The sequence below is a fragment of the Schistocerca cancellata genome, chromosome 5 (genome assembly GCF_023864275.1).
Source record: "Schistocerca cancellata isolate TAMUIC-IGC-003103 chromosome 5, iqSchCanc2.1, whole genome shotgun sequence".
NCBI lineage: Eukaryota > Metazoa > Arthropoda > Insecta > Orthoptera > Acrididae > Schistocerca > Schistocerca cancellata.
Genome location: NC_064630.1, coordinates 143,845,334 through 143,863,633, shown reverse-complemented (window position 1 = coordinate 143,863,633; position 18,300 = coordinate 143,845,334). Strand labels below are relative to the sequence as shown.

At 41.1% G+C, this 18,300-nt stretch overlaps 1 protein-coding gene across 1 annotated transcript in view; it reads right to left on the bottom strand.

Moving 5' to 3' along the window:
* The window catches only part of LOC126188288 (eukaryotic translation initiation factor 2-alpha kinase-like), a 231,877-nt gene that overhangs the window by 174,302 nt on the left and 39,275 nt on the right, over nt 1-18,300 (bottom strand). The window contains exon 5 of the mRNA XM_049929872.1: nt 16,970-17,147. Coding sequence (XP_049785829.1) covers nt 16,970-17,147 — 178 coding nt within the window. The remainder of the gene's footprint in view (nt 1-16,969; nt 17,148-18,300) is intronic.

The window sequence follows — 18,300 nt, the reverse complement described above, 5'->3', positions numbered from 1 at the left end:
TTCTTGTGTCATACTGGCCTAATTATCACGAGTTAAAAAACATGACTTGAAGAAGATAAAAGAGTATAGAAACATGGCACTACCTACTCCACTTTCATCGAGCCACTTGACAACCAAATCAACGAGCCACTTGACAACCAAATCAATACTCCAACAACTTAAGAAAATACCTGACACATATTAGAATAAAACAACATTGCTAACATACAAAAGCAAACTACATCTCCCACACATGCCAACCAGCTGGTCACTAACAAAATAACTATGCCTTCTGTCAAAATACACCAATACACCCATTTTGATGACAAATTAATGATGAAATATATAATGCTGGTGATGAAAGAAACAGCGCTTGGTGAGAGCTGCACCCTTGTTAAAGAAGAGAATGTATCAGCCAAAAAGAAAAAAGTTTAGTAAGATGCTGCAATTTGCGATCCACATTCCAGTAGCTCTAAAGTTGCCTGAAGTGAGAGAGATGTTTCTGTAGATAACTTACCTAAACCTTAGAAAAATTTCTTACTCTGCGCCAGTTTGTCTGATGCATTGAACATTTGATTGGAGGAAAAACTGAACATTAGTGACAAGAATGTGTGTCAAACCAAAATTCAAATATAAAATTGTGCCTTTGACAGTTATTGCTCTTCTGGCTTAACCATTCGAGCTCCCCACACTGATACAACTTGCCATCAGCTACTCACAGTTTATAATAAAAGTTTAATTAAAAGAACTTTCAGTGTAGAATATGTTGAAAGAGTCTTCATTAGCATTCACAACTCTGCAGTTTTTACTCTTCTTAACACATAAGATTAAGGAAAGGCAAACCTATGTTTCTAGCATTTGTAGACTTAGAGAAAGCTTTTGACGATGTTGACTGGAATACTCTCTTTCAAATTCTAAAGGTAGCAGGGGTAAAATATAGGGATCAAAATGCTATTTACAATATGTACAGAAACCAGATGGCAGTTGTAAGAGTCAAGGGGCATGAAAAGGAAGCAGTGGTTGGGAAGGGAGTGAGACAGGGTTGTAGCCTCTCCCCGATGTTATTCAATCTGTATATTGAGCAAGCAGTAAAGGAAACAAAAGAAAAACTTGGAGTAGATATTAAAATCCATGGAGAAGAAATAAAAACTTTGAGGTTCGCCGATGACATTGTAATTCTGTCAGAGACAGCAAAGGACTTGGAAGAGCAGTTGAATGGAATGGACAGTGTCTTGAAAGGAGGATGCAAGATGAACTTCAACAAAAGCAAAACAAGGATAATGGAATGTAGTCGAATTAAGTTGGGTGATGCGAGGGAATTAGATTAGGAAATGAGATACTTAAAGTAGTAAAGGAGTTTTGCTATTTGGGGAGCTAAATAAGTGATGATGGTCGAAGTAGAGAGGATATAAAATGTAGACTGGCAATGGCAAGGAAAACGTTTCTGAAGAGCAGAAATTTGTTAACATCGAGTATAAATTTTAGTGTCAGGAAGTTGTTTCTGAAAGTATTTGTATGGAGTGTAGCCATGTATGGAAGTGAAACATGGACGATAAATAGTTTGGACAAGAAGAGAATAGAAGCTTTCGAAATGTGGTGTTACAGAATAATGTTGAAGATTAGGTGGGTAGATCACGTAACTAATGAGAAGGTACTGAATAGGATTGGGGAGAAGTTTGTGGCACAACTTGACTAGAAGAAGGGATCGGTTGGTAGGACACGTCCTGAGGCACCAAGGGATCACAAATTTAGCATTGGAGGGCAGCGTGGAGGGTAAAAATCGTAGAGGGAGACCAAGACATGAATACACTAAGCAGATTCAGAAGGATGTAGGTTGCAGTAGTTACTGGGAGATGAAGGAGCTTGCACAGGACAGATTAGCATGGAGAGCTGCATCAAACTAATCTCGGGACGGAAGACAACAACAACAACAACAACAACAACACATACTACAGATATCTTTATGGGTTCGTCTCATTTTCATGTGGGTGAAATCCTCTCAATGAAATACATTTATGTGTAATGGTTAAAAAGTTTTTTAGGCGATAAACAATGGGGTGAAACTACTATCTTCTCAGACATTATGAGCAGTTCTATTGTTGGAAGTAAAGAGGAAGTTATTCGTTTCCCATCTCAGTTCCCTGGAAGCCTTCCACAGTAACAACAACGTTCACTGTGGGTTGTGTAGCTATTATTTTCACGAAATATGAAACAAAAAATTCCCTATCTGTCTCGATTTGTTAATAAAATATTCTGTTTTTATTACCATGTATTCTGAATTCTGGAGGCTACACTTAGCTGCTTAACATTAGTATTTTGTCATTGTTTGTGTGTAACAGTTGTCACTAGTCTTATTACTAGGGACCTGAAAAGTTTTCATTTTGTAATAAAAGCAAATATAGATGCGAATTTTGCCCCAAAATACAAAAACATGAAATTACCTAATAAATGCTACTTCACAGTTAATTGTATGCAGATGAACTATTTTATCAAAGACAGTTTGAAATAGCTTTATTTTGTACCATATAAATATTGAAAATGTAACCAGTTTTCAGTTACTGGTATTGCACACCATCTGACAAAGTTCAATTGGAGAGATAATGTGCATAAAACACATTGGCAAACTAAAAACACGAATGAAATTCAATATCAGTCAGCTCGATGCTCTGGTGCCATGTCAACTGCAAGGGGTTGTCGAAACTAACAATTTACCACAAGAAACATGTACGTTTATCTCATAGCTAAAGTTGCTATACTGTGCACACTTTTAATGTGACAGTATTAGGTGGCACTAGTTTTGAACTGTGGTTGTGTAAAATACCATTGGAGATTCCAAGATCCACAATGCCAAGAGTATGCCGAGAATACCTAATTTCAGGCATTACCTCTCACCATGGACAATGCAGTGGCTGACGGACTTCACTTAACAACCAAGGACAGCAGCATTCACAGAGTTGTCAGTACTAACAAACAAGCAACAATACACACAATAATCGCAGAAATCAATGTGGAACGTACAACGTATTCACTAGGACAGCACTGCAAAATCTGGCACATTAGATGGTTATGGCAGCAGATGAGCGACGTAAATGCCTTTGCTAACAGCATGATACCACTTGCTCCGCTCTCCTGGGATCGTGAGCAAATTAGTTGGACCCTAGATGCTCGGAAAACTGTGGCCTGGTCAGATGAGTCCCAATTTCAGTCAGTAAGAGCTGATGGTAGGGTTCGAGTGTAGCACAAACTCCATGAAGCCATGGGTCCGAGTTATCAACAAGGCACTGTGCAAGCTGGTGGTGGCTCCATAATGGTGTGGGCTGTGTTTGCAAGGAATGGATTGGTCCTCTGGTCCAACAGAACCGATCATTGACTGAAAATGGTCACATTCAATTACTTGGAGACCATCTGCAACCATTCATGAACTTCACACTCTCAAACAACGATGGAATTTTTATCGATGACAGTGAGCCATGTCACCAGGGCACAGTTGCCTGCGATTAGTTTGAAGATCATTCTGGACAGTTTGAGTGAATGATTTGGCCTCTCACATCACCAGACATGAATCTCAACGAACATTTGTGGGACATAATTGAGAGGTCAGTTCGTGCATACAATCCTGCAGTCAACACTTCCGCAATTACGGACGGCAGGTTGGCTCAATATTTCTGACCGGGGGTGGGTGGGACTTCCAATGACTTGTTGATCCCATGCCACACTGAGTTGCTGCACTATGCCAGGCAAAAGGTGGTCTGACACGATATTAAGAGTTAATTTACGACTTTTGCCACCTAAGCAAAAGTTAATACGGTATAGGAAGTGCTGGCACAATGCACATAATTTAGAAGAAAAGGTAACAACTCACTGAATAGCAGATGCATTCTAAGTGTCTCACCTGGAAACTACCTTGGGCAGTTAATAAGGAACCAACTTGTAAAGATCAAATTTTAGACACATCCATTATATAGATCTGAACTTTTCAACTTTTTTAATATAGAACAGAAAATCAGAGATGATAAGGTCATTACAGAATCACTGAATATCAGTGTAACTAGGAATACAAATAAAGATAGGAAGATCTTTGTGTTGAGCAAGAGAAACAAGAAACAGATATCAGATTACCTGACAGGTCAATATAAAAATTTCGCCTCTAGCACTGAAAACGTTAATGGACAAAGTTCAAAAGCATTGTACAATACACTTTGGACAGGCATGTGTCCAGCAATGTTGTGACGCACGGAAAAAACCGCAACCGCATTAGAAAGCTGCTGTGAAAGCAAAGAGAGCTTCACTGCAAAAGTATTCAAAGCCTCACAGACACGTAAAAACTACATTAAGCCAATGTTAGCATAAACAGGGCCATGTGTGAAGTATTCAAAGAATTTAAATGTAAAATTCTATCTACCGACTTGACTGAAAATCCTAGTAAGTTTTGGTCTTTATTTTAAATTAGTAAACGGATCAATGCCATCTGTCCGGGCCCTCTGTGACCAAATGGCGTTGAAACAAAGGATGACACACAAAAAGGTCAAAACTACTAAATGTCTTTTTTCCAAAACTGTTTCACACTGGAAGATTGCACTGTAGTTCCTCCTTTAACTAGTCACACAAGTCACAAAATGACAGATATTGGAATAAGTGATGAGGGACAGAAAAGTAACTGAAATCTCTCAACTGAGAAAATGCCATTGGACCTGATGGAATAATAATTTAATTCTACATAAAATATGAGAAAGAACTTGCCCCTCTTCTGGCAGCAATGTACCATAGGTCTCTGAAGGAGCAAAGCGTTCCCAATAATTGGAAAAAAAGCATAGGTCATTCGCGTTTTCAAGAAGGGTCATCAAACAGACACACAGAACCATAAGTGTATATCTCTAATGTCAGTCTATTGTAGGATTTTGGAACAAGTTTTATGCTCATGTATTATGACACTTCTGGAGCCTGAATATCTCCTCTGTAGGAATCAATGTGAGGTTCATCCACAAGACCCAGAACACAGTACATATTGTCACAAAGGTAGATGCCATGTTTCTTGATTTGCAGAAGGCTTTTGACTCGGTTTTGCACTGCTGCCTAATGAACAAAACACGAGTGCACCAAATATCAGATGAACTGTAAAATTAGACTGAAGAGTTCCTAGCAAATAGAACACCGCATGTCATCTACAACGGAGAGAAGCCTTCAGCTGTAGAAGTAACTTTGGGCATAGCTCAAGGGAGTGTTATAGGATCACATCTCACAATGCATATTAATGACCTAGTAGATAACATCAGAATTTCTAGTAGGCTATTCACAAATGATGCTGTTGCATACAGTGAAGTCGCAATCCTGGAGGACAGTAATGAAACGATGGAAGACCTGTACAGGATCGATGTTTGGTGCAAAGAGTGGCAATTGACCCTTAACATAATCAAATGTAACATATTGCATATACACTCCTGGAAATTGAAATAAGAACACCGTGAATTCATTGTCCCAGGAAGGGGAAACTTTATTGACACATTCCTGGGGTCAGATACATCACATGATCACACTGACAGAACCACAGGCACATAGACACAGCCAACAGAGCATGCACAATGTCGGCACTAGTACAGTGTATATCCACCTTTCGCAGCAATGCAGGCTGCTATTCTCCCATGGAGACGATCGTAGAGATGCTGGATGTAGTCCTGTGGAACGGCTTGCCATGCCATTTCCACCTGGCGCCTCAGTTGGACCAGCGTTCGTGCTGGACGTGCAGACCGCGTGAGACGACGCTTCATCCAGTCCCAAACATGCTCAATTGGGGACAGATCCGGAGATCTTGCTGGCCAGGGTAGTTGACTTACACCTTCTAGAGCACGTTGGGTGGCACGGGATACATGCGGACGTGCACTGTCCTGTTGGAACAGCAAGTTCCCTTGCCGGTCTAGGAATGGTACAACGATGGGTTCGATGACTGTTTGGATGTACCGTGCACTATTCAGTGTCCCCTCGACGATCACCAGTGGTGTACGGCCAGTGTAGGAGATCGCTCCCCACACCATGATGCCGGGTGTTGGCCCTGTGTGCCTCGGTCGTATGCAGTCCTGATTGTGGCGCTCACCTGCACGGCGCCAAACACGCATACGACCATCATTGGCACCAAGGCAGAAGCGACTCTCATCGCTGAAGACGACACGTCTCCATTCGTCCCTCCATTCACGCCTGTCGCGACACCACTGGAGGCGGGCTGCACAATGTTGGGGCGTGAGCGGAAGACGGCCTAACGGTGTGCGGGACCGTAGCCCAGCTTCATGGAGACGGTTGCGAATGGTCCTCGCCGATACCCCAGGAGCAACAGTGTCCCTAATTTGCTGGGAAGTGGCGGTGCGGTCCCCTACGGCACTGCGTAGGATCCTACGGTCTTGGCGTGCATCCGTGCGTCGCTGCGGTCCGGTCCCAGGTCGACGGGCACGTGCACCTTCCGCCGACCACCGGCGACAACATCGATGTACTGTGGAGACCTCACGCCCCACGTGTTGAGCAATTCGGCGGTACGTCCACCCGGCCTCCCGCATGCCCACTATACGCCCTCGCTCAAAGTCCGTCAACTGCACATACGGTTCACGTCCACGCTGTCGCGGCATGCTACCAGTGTTAAAGACTGCGATGGAGCTCCGTATGCCACGGCAAACTGGCTGACACTGACAGCGGCGGTGCACAAATGCTGCGCAGCTAGCGCCATTCAACGGCCAACACCGCGGTTCCTGGTGTGTCCGCTGTGCCGTGCGTGTGATCATTGCTTGTACAGCCCTCTCGCAGTGTCCGGAGCAAGTATGGTGGGTCTGACACACCGTTGTCAATGTGTTCTTTTTTCCATTTCCAGGAGTGTACATATTAAGACCCATTATAGTATGATTACATGATTGCTGAACAATCACTGAAAGCAGTTACTGCCATAAAATATCTAGGATTACACATACAGAGCAAACTGAAGGAAACGACAAATTAATCACAGATAAGGTAGATGCCAGATTGAGATTCTTCAGGAAATGTAGCCCATCAACAAAGGAGGTAGCTTACAAAACACTTGTTCTTTTGCAAACCAATCAAGACTGGAACAAGAAAAGGGCAAAGTAATACCGGTATATGAAGTACCCTCAACTGCACAAAAAGAGGTGGCTTGCTGAGTTTAGATGAGGCACCAGACCAAGCGAATTCATGTGGAGCATCATAATGATGTTGAGGAGTGCGAATAGGAGGGGATACAGGACACACAAAGGCGAGATTGTTGTCTAGAGGGTGTGCGAGGTTAGCGGAGATTGAGTCCGACAGAATTACAGGAACATGGTTAACTCTCATCTACGTACACTACTGGCCATTAAAATTGCTACACCACGAAGATGACGTGTTACAGACGTGAAATTTAACCGACAGGAAGAAGATGCTGTGATATGCAAATGATTAGCTTTTCAGAGCATTCACACAAGGTTGGCGCCGGTGGCGACACCTACAACGTCCTGACATGAGGAAAGTTTCCAACCGATTTCTCAGACACAAACAGCAGTTGACCAGCGTTGCCTGGTGAAACGTTGTTGTGATGCCTTGTGTAAGGAGGAGAAATGCATACCAACACGTTTCTGACTTTGATAAAGGTGGGATTGTAGCCTATCGCGATTGTGGTTTATCGTATCGCGACATTGCTGCTCGCGTTGGTCGAGATCCAATGACTGTTAGCAGAATATGGAATCGGTGAGTTCAGGAGGGTAATACGGAACGCCGTGCTGGATCCCGACAGCCTCGTATAACTAGCAGTCGAGATGACAGGCATCTTATCCGCATGGCTGTAACGGATCGTGCAGCCACGTCTCGATCCCTGAGTCAACAGATGAGGACGTTTGCAAGACAACAACCATCTGCACGATCAGTTTGACGATGTTTGCAGCAGCATGGACTATCAGCTCAGAAACCATAGCTGCGGTTACCCTTGATACTGCATCACAGACAGGAGCACCTGCGATGGTGTACTCAACGACGAACCTGGGTGCAGGAATGGCAAAAAGTCATTTTTTCAGATGAATCCAGGTTCTGTTTACAGCATCATCATGGTCGCATCCGTGTTTGACAACATTGTGGTGAACGCACATTGGAAGCGTGAATTCGTCATCGCCATACTGACGTATCACCCGGCATGATGATATGGGGTGCCACTGGTTACATGTCTCGGTCACCTCTTGTTCGCATTGCAGCACTTTGAACAGTGGACGTTACATTTTAGATGTGTTACGACCCGTGGCTCTACCCTTCATTCGATCCCTGCGAAACCCTACATTTCAGCAGGATAATGCATGACCGTATGTTGCAGGTCCTGTACGGGCCTTTCTGGATAGAGAAAATGTTCGATTGTTGCACTGGCCAGCACATTCTCCAGATCTCTCGCCAATTCAAAACATCTGGTCATTGGTGGCCGAGCAACTGGCTCGTCACAATACACCATTCACTACTGTATTTACTCGAATCTAAGCCGCACTTTTTTTCCGATTGTTGTTATCCAAAAAACCGCCCGTGGCTTAGAATCGAGTGCAAAGTATGCGGAAGTCCTGAAATGTTGGTAGGTGCCGCCACAACTAACTTCTGCCATTCATCATATAAGTGTAGCGCTACACAGGCATACTTTTCAGGTACAAAGATAATTACTGGCGCCAAAACCTCTGAGTCACTAAAAAAAAAAAAAAACTAGAAGACAAGCTTTTATCTCCGCCTCGAGTTTCGACTACTGCATTTTCATACATTATCCAACGAAGTAAATAGAAATTCCGTATTCTACATCTTTGAGTATAGCATCCTTTCAAATATTCGTAGCAACAAAAATAAATTTCTTTACACAAAAATACCAACAATGCACAAAGCTTTAGGATTGTTGCACGAGTTGATACGCTGAGGCTCATTGAGATTTCATGTAGCGGCACCTATTGGTTCGTGGAATTTTGTGCAGAAGTTTCATTATAGTGCCAAATTCAATAGGGGATTTATTTCTTTTGCGGAACAAAGTTCTAATCATGGTGCAGGTTTGTGATACGGGATTGATGAGAGCAACGTCAGGCATTGGTGACTGCAGAGAGACAAATTATCTGAATGTTCAAGTAGCAGGAAAGCATTTAGTGGGCCAAAGTGTGGCCGATATCATGCACTAGAAGTGATTTTACATGAATTTGTTAAGGATCAGTGTCAGAAATTCCTGCCTGTGAACACAGAAAATTTAAAAATTAAGGCACATGAAATTGCTAGAGAGCAAAAAATTCAAAATTTTAAGGCTAGTCGCAGCTGGATTGATCTGTTTATGAAGCGCTGGGGTTTTTCACTTCGGAGGCAAACTTCAGTTGCACAGAAGCTGCCGAAAAATTATGAAGAAAAACTTGTGGAATTTCAGCGCTTCATAATTAGGCGGCGCACAGAAAAGCAATACCTTCTTGGTCAGATAAGAAATGCTGACCAAACTCCCATATATTTTGACATGCCGTCAAATTATACGGTTGACGCCAAAGGAAAGAAACGTGCAAGTGTTCTTACATCGGGGGTGAAAAGCAGCGGATGTCGATCATGCTTGCTTGCACAGCAGATGGACATAAATTACCCCCATTCATAGTTTTCATACGAAACATTTTACTGAAATCAGAATGTTTCTAAAAACTGTAATTGTACGAGCAAATGAAACTGAGTGGTTTTCGGAGGACATGGTGCTGGAATGAATTGGGCGTGTGTGGAATCATTGCCCTGGCGCAATGCTTGGTTTATGCAGTCTGTTGGTATTAGATGCGTACGCAGGCCATACAACACCTGCAGTAAAACAAAAATTAGAGGAAAGCAAAACGGACTTGGCAGTAATTCCAGGCGGGATGACTTCAATTCTGCAACCACTTGACGTCTGTTTGAATAAACCACTTAAGGGCAAGCTTAAACGCATGTACACAGACTGGCTTTTGAAAAGCGACAGACAACTGACACCAACAGGACGTGTAAAACGCGCAAGTGTGCTAATGGATTTATGATGCATTGAAGTGTGTTCCAAATCAGACTGTGCAACATGCATTTAAAAAATGTTCAATATCCAATGCACTAGATGGTACAGAGGATGATACTCTGTATGAAGAAATGAGCAACAAAGAATCGAGTGATAGTTATTCAGAATCATGATTGAGATTTTAAACATTTTGTGAAAGATGTATTACAAAAATAATAAAATTTTGTTTTAAATTTCAGCATTTAATTTCTACGTTATTTTCATTTTTATAAGTGTTGCACAGGACAGAAAAGAGTGGAGAGCTGCATCACACCAGTCTACCGACTGAAGACAACAACAACACACTCTGCATTTTAACTCATCTCTAAAAATCTACTACTAAAATCCAACTGGCAAGACTGTTTGGGATGTATGTCAACATGGCCAACTCTATGTTCTGAATTTTTTCCTACCTGTGACAAGAGATGATTCCTAATAGGAACTTTTATGAATCGTGAGTCACATGCAGTATTACCTTCACCAAATGAATAATACGAATGTAAACATTATGCCATGTATTCTTTCGTGTTTGCTGCTATCTCATTTAAATCCTGTCTGCCTAATAAAACTACAAAACTAGAGTAAGACAACAGCAAACGCAGAAGAATATACATATTATGTCATGTTTATAGTCATATTATTCTTATGCTCAATAGTGACACAGTCAGAAATGAAGCATTGCAACTGACTAGATTTTTAAATCTAAGATGACTAATTTCTGGGCAGAATGTATTGAACTAAAGAGGCGTCTGCAAAGATTTTCGAACGGAGAAAACTTTTCGCTAAACTCTCGTTCAGAACATCTTCTATCATACGCAGTCTATTATTTGATTCTTGTTGATCATTGTCAAAGAAAGCAGCAGTGTAAGTAACAACAAATAGCAGTCTCTTGCCACTGTTTTGCTAGTGAGACAATTCCTCTCTTTTTTAAATTGTAAGTGGCCATAGCGCGCACAAAAGTGAGCCATGCCACGAGCGGCGACAAGTCGTAAACACTCACTATCAGAATGCGACAAACAACGCATGACACAATACAATAATGTACTTTCAGCTTAGAGTGATGTAAACACCTATAACAAAGAGAATGGCACTTATCAGATCAAAGCAAAAAAAGCAATTGATTCAAACCAGACGAAGGCACGTGAAATAGGAAGGGTACCTGTATAAATACAGACAGAGCACCTGACACATTATGACGACTAGCTGGTAAAGCTTAACTGATAAGCTTACGACTCGAACCAAACTACTGTAGCTGAATCTTCATCCATTAGACCTAAATTGTGTCTCATGTTACACTGTTTCAATTTGGAGGTGAGGTCTAAAACTTCCCTCTCCCCTTGAATTGCGAGTCTCAAATTTCAGGTGCGGCTTAGATTCGGGAATTTTTTTTCCCCCCTCGATTTCGAGTCTCATTTTTCAGGTGTGGCTTAGATTCGAGTAAATACGGTACTCTTGATGAACCGTGGTATCGTGTTGAAGGTGCATGGGCAGCTGTACCTGTACACGCAATCCAAGCTCTGTTTGACTCAATGCCCAGGCGTATCAAGGCCGTTATTATGGCCAGAGGTGGTTGTTCTGGGTACTGATTTCTCAGGATCTGTGCACCCAAATTGCGTAAAAATGTAATCGCGTATCAGTTCTAGTATAATATATTTGTCCAATGAATACCCGTTTATCATCTGCATTTCTTCTTGGTGAAGCAATTTTAATGGCCAGTAGTGTAGTTCAGAAAAGATAGTGTGGGGAGGGTTGTTAAGCAGCCATTGAAATCAAGCATATTATGCTCAGCAGTTTGTCCCACCACTGGTTGGTCAAATTTACTTCTGGCCCATTTTGTGGTAGCCACTCATTTGGATGGACAGTTGGATGGTGGTCATACCCACATAAAATGCTGTGCAGGAATTTCAGCTGTGCTGTTGTATGACAGGGCTGCTTTCACAGGTGGCCTTGCATTTGTTGGAAGAGGATAAACCTGTAACAGGACTGGAAGATGATTTGCTACATGTGTGAACTGGATAGGTTTTGCGCCACTACCCACAACTCTTATCCTACTCCCAGCAACTCCCTTGAGTTATGCCTGAAGTTACTTCAACATCTGAAGACTTTTCTCCACTGTAGATGACATACGGTATTCTGTTTGCTAGAAACTCTTCAGTCCAATTTCACAATTGGTCTGATATTTGGTACACTCTTCAACTTATAAAAGGACTCAGTCCCTGTCTTGTTGACCTTTCTCATCTGCCACATCTCTCAAAACTCCCTCTGAATACCCCATGAAACACAGATCCGAAAAAAACACACAACCTATCTACCAAAGACCTCAGTCCAACAGAAGTTTCAGTCCCATCAAAAGGCCTCACACCCAAGTTCAATTATGCTGGACTCATCAAAAAACTACTCTTCCTTTCCCAGTCTCTACAGTGGTAACCCTCTTTTCCTACCAATCCCTCCAACCAAAGTCAACCTAACCCCATTATTGAATTGTGTTTCTACCAATTCATATCACATTCACACTATAATCATCCCTGCAGACTAAGGTACCACCACTGTAGCAATTTGCTAACAGAAGGCATCCTCCAACTATCTGGGTCCAACTAAAAGTCCTGCCACAGTGATCCCACCTCAGAAGTCCAGTATAACCTCCAAAATCTGCTCAACTTCAACGTCCTTCCCAAAATCCATAAATCCAACAAACCTGGGCGCACCATTGTAGCTGGTTACTGTGTTCTCACTACAAGAATCTCAATTCTAGTCAACCAACACTGCTGGTCAACTGGCAGTAGCTCAGGATCTCATATTCGTCGACTATTCATCGACTCTCAATCATCCCCATCCCATTATCAACTGGATTCCTTCTTCTCAATGTTGATGCCACCTCCCACACAGCAGCATCACCTAAACTTAGGATCTTGATGCTATCAAACACTACCACTCCCATGGGCTTCCCTGCTCCAAACCCACCATCTCCTTCCTTACACTTCTAACTAATTACACCAACACACATTACTGGTTCTCCTTTGAGGGGAAGATACGAAAATAATCTGTAGCACAGCCACACACAATCACATTCTACCCTCCACTGCCAATCTGTTTATGGACCATAAAGAGGAATCCTTCCTAGCCACCCAAAACCCCACACTCTTGTCAGTTTCGAGTTTATTGATTAAATCTTTGTGGTGCGGACCCAGGGTCAAGACACCTCATCCTCATTCCTCCGTGGCCTTAACACTTTCTTTCCCACTTGCTTCACCTAGTTCTCCTTAGTCCAATGTGCCACCTTCTTGGATATCGACCTCCACTTCTTTGATGATGCCATTCATACTTCTGTCCATATCAAGCCCACAAACCGTCAATAGTACTTGCATTTTGACAGCTGTCATTTCTTCAACACCAAAAAAATCATTCTCACAGTTTGTCCACCCTTGCCCAGTGTGCTGAAGGTCTCACTAGTGCCCTCATACATAGGCTCTATCCTCAAAATGTAGCCTGCAAATGGATTTCCTCTGCTTTATCCTCATGCATCTCTAAATCTTCCCGATCGCCCCCCAAGAATCGTCTCAGACTCTTTAACAACTGAAGCATATCCTTTGCCAGGGCTTCAACTGCCAATCATCATACTGGGAAATGAGTGATAGCCTAACCACAATCCTCCTCACACTTCTTAAAGCAGTATTCCACCACCTATCTATCCTACACAATGTCCTGATTCATCCTTATGCCACTTGCACTCCCAATCCCTTGCTACCTGTGGAAAACCCAAGTGTAAGACCTATCATATGTATGTGGCCAGCACAAGCACATTTTACTCCATTCCCATCACAGGCTTATCTTATCCCATAAGATGCAGGGCCATTTGTGAAAGCAGCCCTGTCATATACCAGGTTACTGCAACTGGTGCACAACATTATACAGGGGCATGATATCTAACTGGCCTGTCTCTCTCTCTCTCTCTCTCTCTCTCTCTCTCTCTCTCTCTCTCTGTGTGTGTGTGTGTGTGTGTGTGTGTGTGTGTGTGTGTGTGTGTGTGTGTGTTGGGGGGGGTGCTATGCATGCTATCTGGCTCTAATATAACACTTGTTGAAAGAAAACATTTTTACGAAACCTACTAACTGGTTCCAGCAGCAGCTATATAGACTTTAAACTCATTTATTGTAAATGGTATAATATGGATTTTGCACATAACCCATTTTTAAATTAGTTTGTTGCAACTGCTTCAGTATTATTAGATCCTTCGTGACTGCGAATGTTGACTGGAGAACATTCAGTCCTATTTCTGCAAAGCTGTCAGAAAATAAAACATAGATTTTTCATCCATATATGGATCACGATGCAGTTAAAATGCAACTACTGAGTAAAATTGCAAGATTAATTCAACACTTCTAATTCTGAAGAGCAACAAACACTGAAACCAACTCTTCCCAAACAGTTTGCATTTCAGCAGCCACCAGCAATCAACAGCAAATAGAAACATACAAGAGCACAAAAAAGTCTGTAGCAAGCAGATATCTGACACCTGGAATGTTGGATTAACCCTTTCCACTCCAATGTCGATTGCCACTCGACATCGCGAAATTTGTTTTCCACTCCGATGTCGAGCCTCATTCGACACGACTTTTCGAAGCTCTCAGACGTATTTTAAGTCTACTAGGCATTATTTCTGCAGTGTGCTGCCATCTAGGAGAACTAGTGTTAACTCGGTGTCGAACAGTGGCAGCTGTGTTAAGTCAAAGATTGTAATTATTACGTTCAAGTCCATGCGCTCGAAATGAGGAAGAGATTTTAGATCTTTTAGAGCAATCTCTAAGTGAAAACGAGAGTGAAAATGATTTTGATTATGATAGTGATTCATTTCAAAACAATTCGAGTGACAACGACGAAAAAAAACAGTGACAATGTGCAAGTTTCTAGTGATTCAGCAGAGGATTCGTGGTGAATGTGTAGCAACACTGACACTGACTTCACAGATTTTCCTTTTGACGAATCAAAGTGTGGTTTTATAACAGAAAGTAGTTCTGTTCCATCATCGCCCGTCGGATTCTTTCAATTAATTTTTACAGATAACCTATTTCAACAAATAGCAGATGAAACGAATAGGTATGCTACTTCAAAAATACGTAAAGTGACACCACTTCCACAACATTCTGCATGGTGGGACTGGAGAAATGTTACCATGGAAGAAATGAAACACTTCCATGGTGTGCTACTGAATATGGCATAATAAAAGTGTAAGAACTTGCAGGAATTTTTTTTTTTTTTCAAGAGAATGGTTACAATCATCCAACTTCTTTCCAGACTGTTTTAGTCGCCGACAATTTATGAAAATTTTCTGGGCACTTCATGTTTCTAATCCGACGAGTGCTACACATGTCAACAGTCAGGTTCAGTCACGTCTGAGTAAAGTGACAAATGTACTGAATTACTAGTCTGGCACGTTTCTCGAAATTTATCGACCATATCAGTATTTAGCTGCTGATGAATCTACAGTATTGCTCAAGGGTCATGTATTATTCAAAATGTACAATCCTCAAAAACCAACAAAATAGGGACTCAGAGTTTTTGTAATTTCGGATTCATCAAATGGTTATATCTGCAGTTTGATACCCTATTTTGGCACTGTAACAACTGAGTCATTGATTTGTCCACACTTGAATTTTTCTGAGAGAATAGTTCTTCAGCTGCTAGCTAATATCAGAAATGCTACAGGGCAATTAGGGTATCATTTGTACACTGACCGTTTTTATACAAGTGTTGCTTTAGCTGATGAGTTATTGAAACAGAACATGCATCTCACAGGAACGATTCAATCGCAAAAACCTTCCAGCTGCAATCAAGAAAGGAGCTCTGCATCTAAGGAAGCACGAGATAAAATGCCTCCGTAACAACAAAATGATGGTTCTGGCATGCAAGATAAACGAACAGTTCTCATGCTTTCTATAAAAGCCAATAACTCAGTGTCACTTATAGAAAGGAGAAACAGAAAGGAAAGGGAAGAAATAAAGAAACCAAATGTGATTATTGATTATACTTCAAAGATGGGTGGAGTTGATCGATCTGACCATTTTATTTCCAGTTACGGTTTTCTAATGAAAAGTCTCAAGTGGTGGCGAAAACTATACTTCTGACTGTTGGAGGTAGGACTTGTAAACAGCTATTTACTATACAAGAACCACTGTGAGAAAAACAACTTGACAATACAGTCTCACAAAGCATTCCGTAAAAGTGTTATAAGAGGATTAGTTGCCGAAGAAAGAACTCAAGGACAGAAACGAGGACGTCGTTCAACTTCTGATGACGAGCAACGCTTGAATGGAAAGTTGCACATTATCAACAAGCTTCCTGGGAACAAGCATAAGGATTGTGCAGTGTGCTCAGACAGAAAAAAGAAAGGTGGCAGGAGTGAAACTGTGTATTACTGCGAAACATGCTCACGAAACCCAGCTCTCCACCCTGAAGAGTGTTTCAAAAAATACCACACAATGGAAAGTTTTGTACTGTAAAAGCTTACGTAAATATATGAATGAAAGCACACATTTTGTTTTGATTTATACCCCAATTGTTGGCCAGTGGCCACATTGTTTCCACAAGAGATCCGCGCAAATCTCTGCGGAGCACTGCCGCCCAGGTGATTTAAATAAGATCGCGCGGAGCCGCCCTGTGTCTGCCTTACGGAGTGCAAAGGGTTAAAACACAAAAGAAAGAAAAAACTAACGTAACAATAAAAAAGTTTCCAGAAGCTTACTATTCACCACAGCAAGACCACAGATGATTCACCCCAGCAAACTGTCACAATATTAACTGCAGGTGTAAACAGAGATAAGTACAGCAATATGTCCATACAAACTTAATAAGAAGAGCTAATTAAGAAACAAACAAGTGAAATACAAAAACACCTTTCTTGTTTGTTAGATGCAAGTCAAGGTTTTAGTTTCTTAACTGCAATAAGGTCATGTAATTGTAAGCAGTTACCTTATGTTTCCAAATAATTTTCTCTGGTTTTTCTTTGCTCACAGCACATATGAAACCACTTGGTACAATGATCTTTAGTTCAAAAGGCAGTGTGACGTCTACACTAGCAGCACCTCCACAATCGCCACCATTTTCTTTCATGTATTTTATGTCATGCTGACCAACACTAAAATTCCAGCTGAAACAAAAGTTTGAACTATTGTTAGAAGCTATCCTATTACATTTCTGATGAATTTTCAGGCCACATTGTCATTACACAGCTTAAATATATGGTTTAAACAAAAAAAAAAAAGACTACAACAGACAGTCTCCTACTGAAATTCTTAAATAAATACATAAATAGAAAACACAATCTAACTGTACAGTAATAATAAAAAATAAAGGCTTCCTTAACACTGTGTATGAATCACAATAACATGAAAGATAATGTGTTGAATGTGATAAATTTAGCAAAAGCGATGGATAATGGAAACATGCCTCCTGAGAGCTTATTCTATGGCATTCCCAAATTGTCACAGTTGCAGCAAAATTTTCCCAATGATCCAGGAAGATATTTTATATATTTTTATTCTTGTTGTAGATCACAAAATTTTTATTTGATTTTATTTGGCCACATTATTAATTTCTGTCAATAATGGCCATCTTTAGACCCACAAAATGTAGACACATCTTGTTGTAGAAAATATGCCAAAATGTTATTTTATCCATGCTGGATCTTGTGAGTTCTGCAGCCGTTAACGACAGTCAGTGAATGATGCAACCAGCCACAAATTGCATTTCATGATTCACCAAATATACCAAAATTACAAAACAAGGTATCAGAAATCAATTTAAGAATAAACTAAACAGTCGCATACCTGAATACACACAGTTTGCTAATCATATTCAGTCAGCATGTGGAAAAATGGTACAGTCACAATAATGAGCCAGACAAGGTTTGTCATACACATATAAAATTTAACAGCCCGATGCACAGTTGTAATTGACATGCTGAATCTGTGAAGGAACTTATTACACTTCTGTGTGGCAGCAGGTCAGTCACTGCTGCACTATTACAACTGTGCATGTGGTATTTAAATCTTATACGTATACAATGAAACTTGTTTAGCTCATTACTGTGATTGTACCATTTTCACACACATCAACTCAATATGATTAGAAAACTGCATGTACTAAGTAATTTCACTGTTTCATTTATGCTTAAATTGATTTTAGATGCCTTATATTGTAACTCTGGTGTATTTTGCATGACAAGATGTCTATATTTTGTATGTCTGAAAATGGTCATTATCAACTGAAACGAATAATGTAACATCTAAAAAAAATTTTTT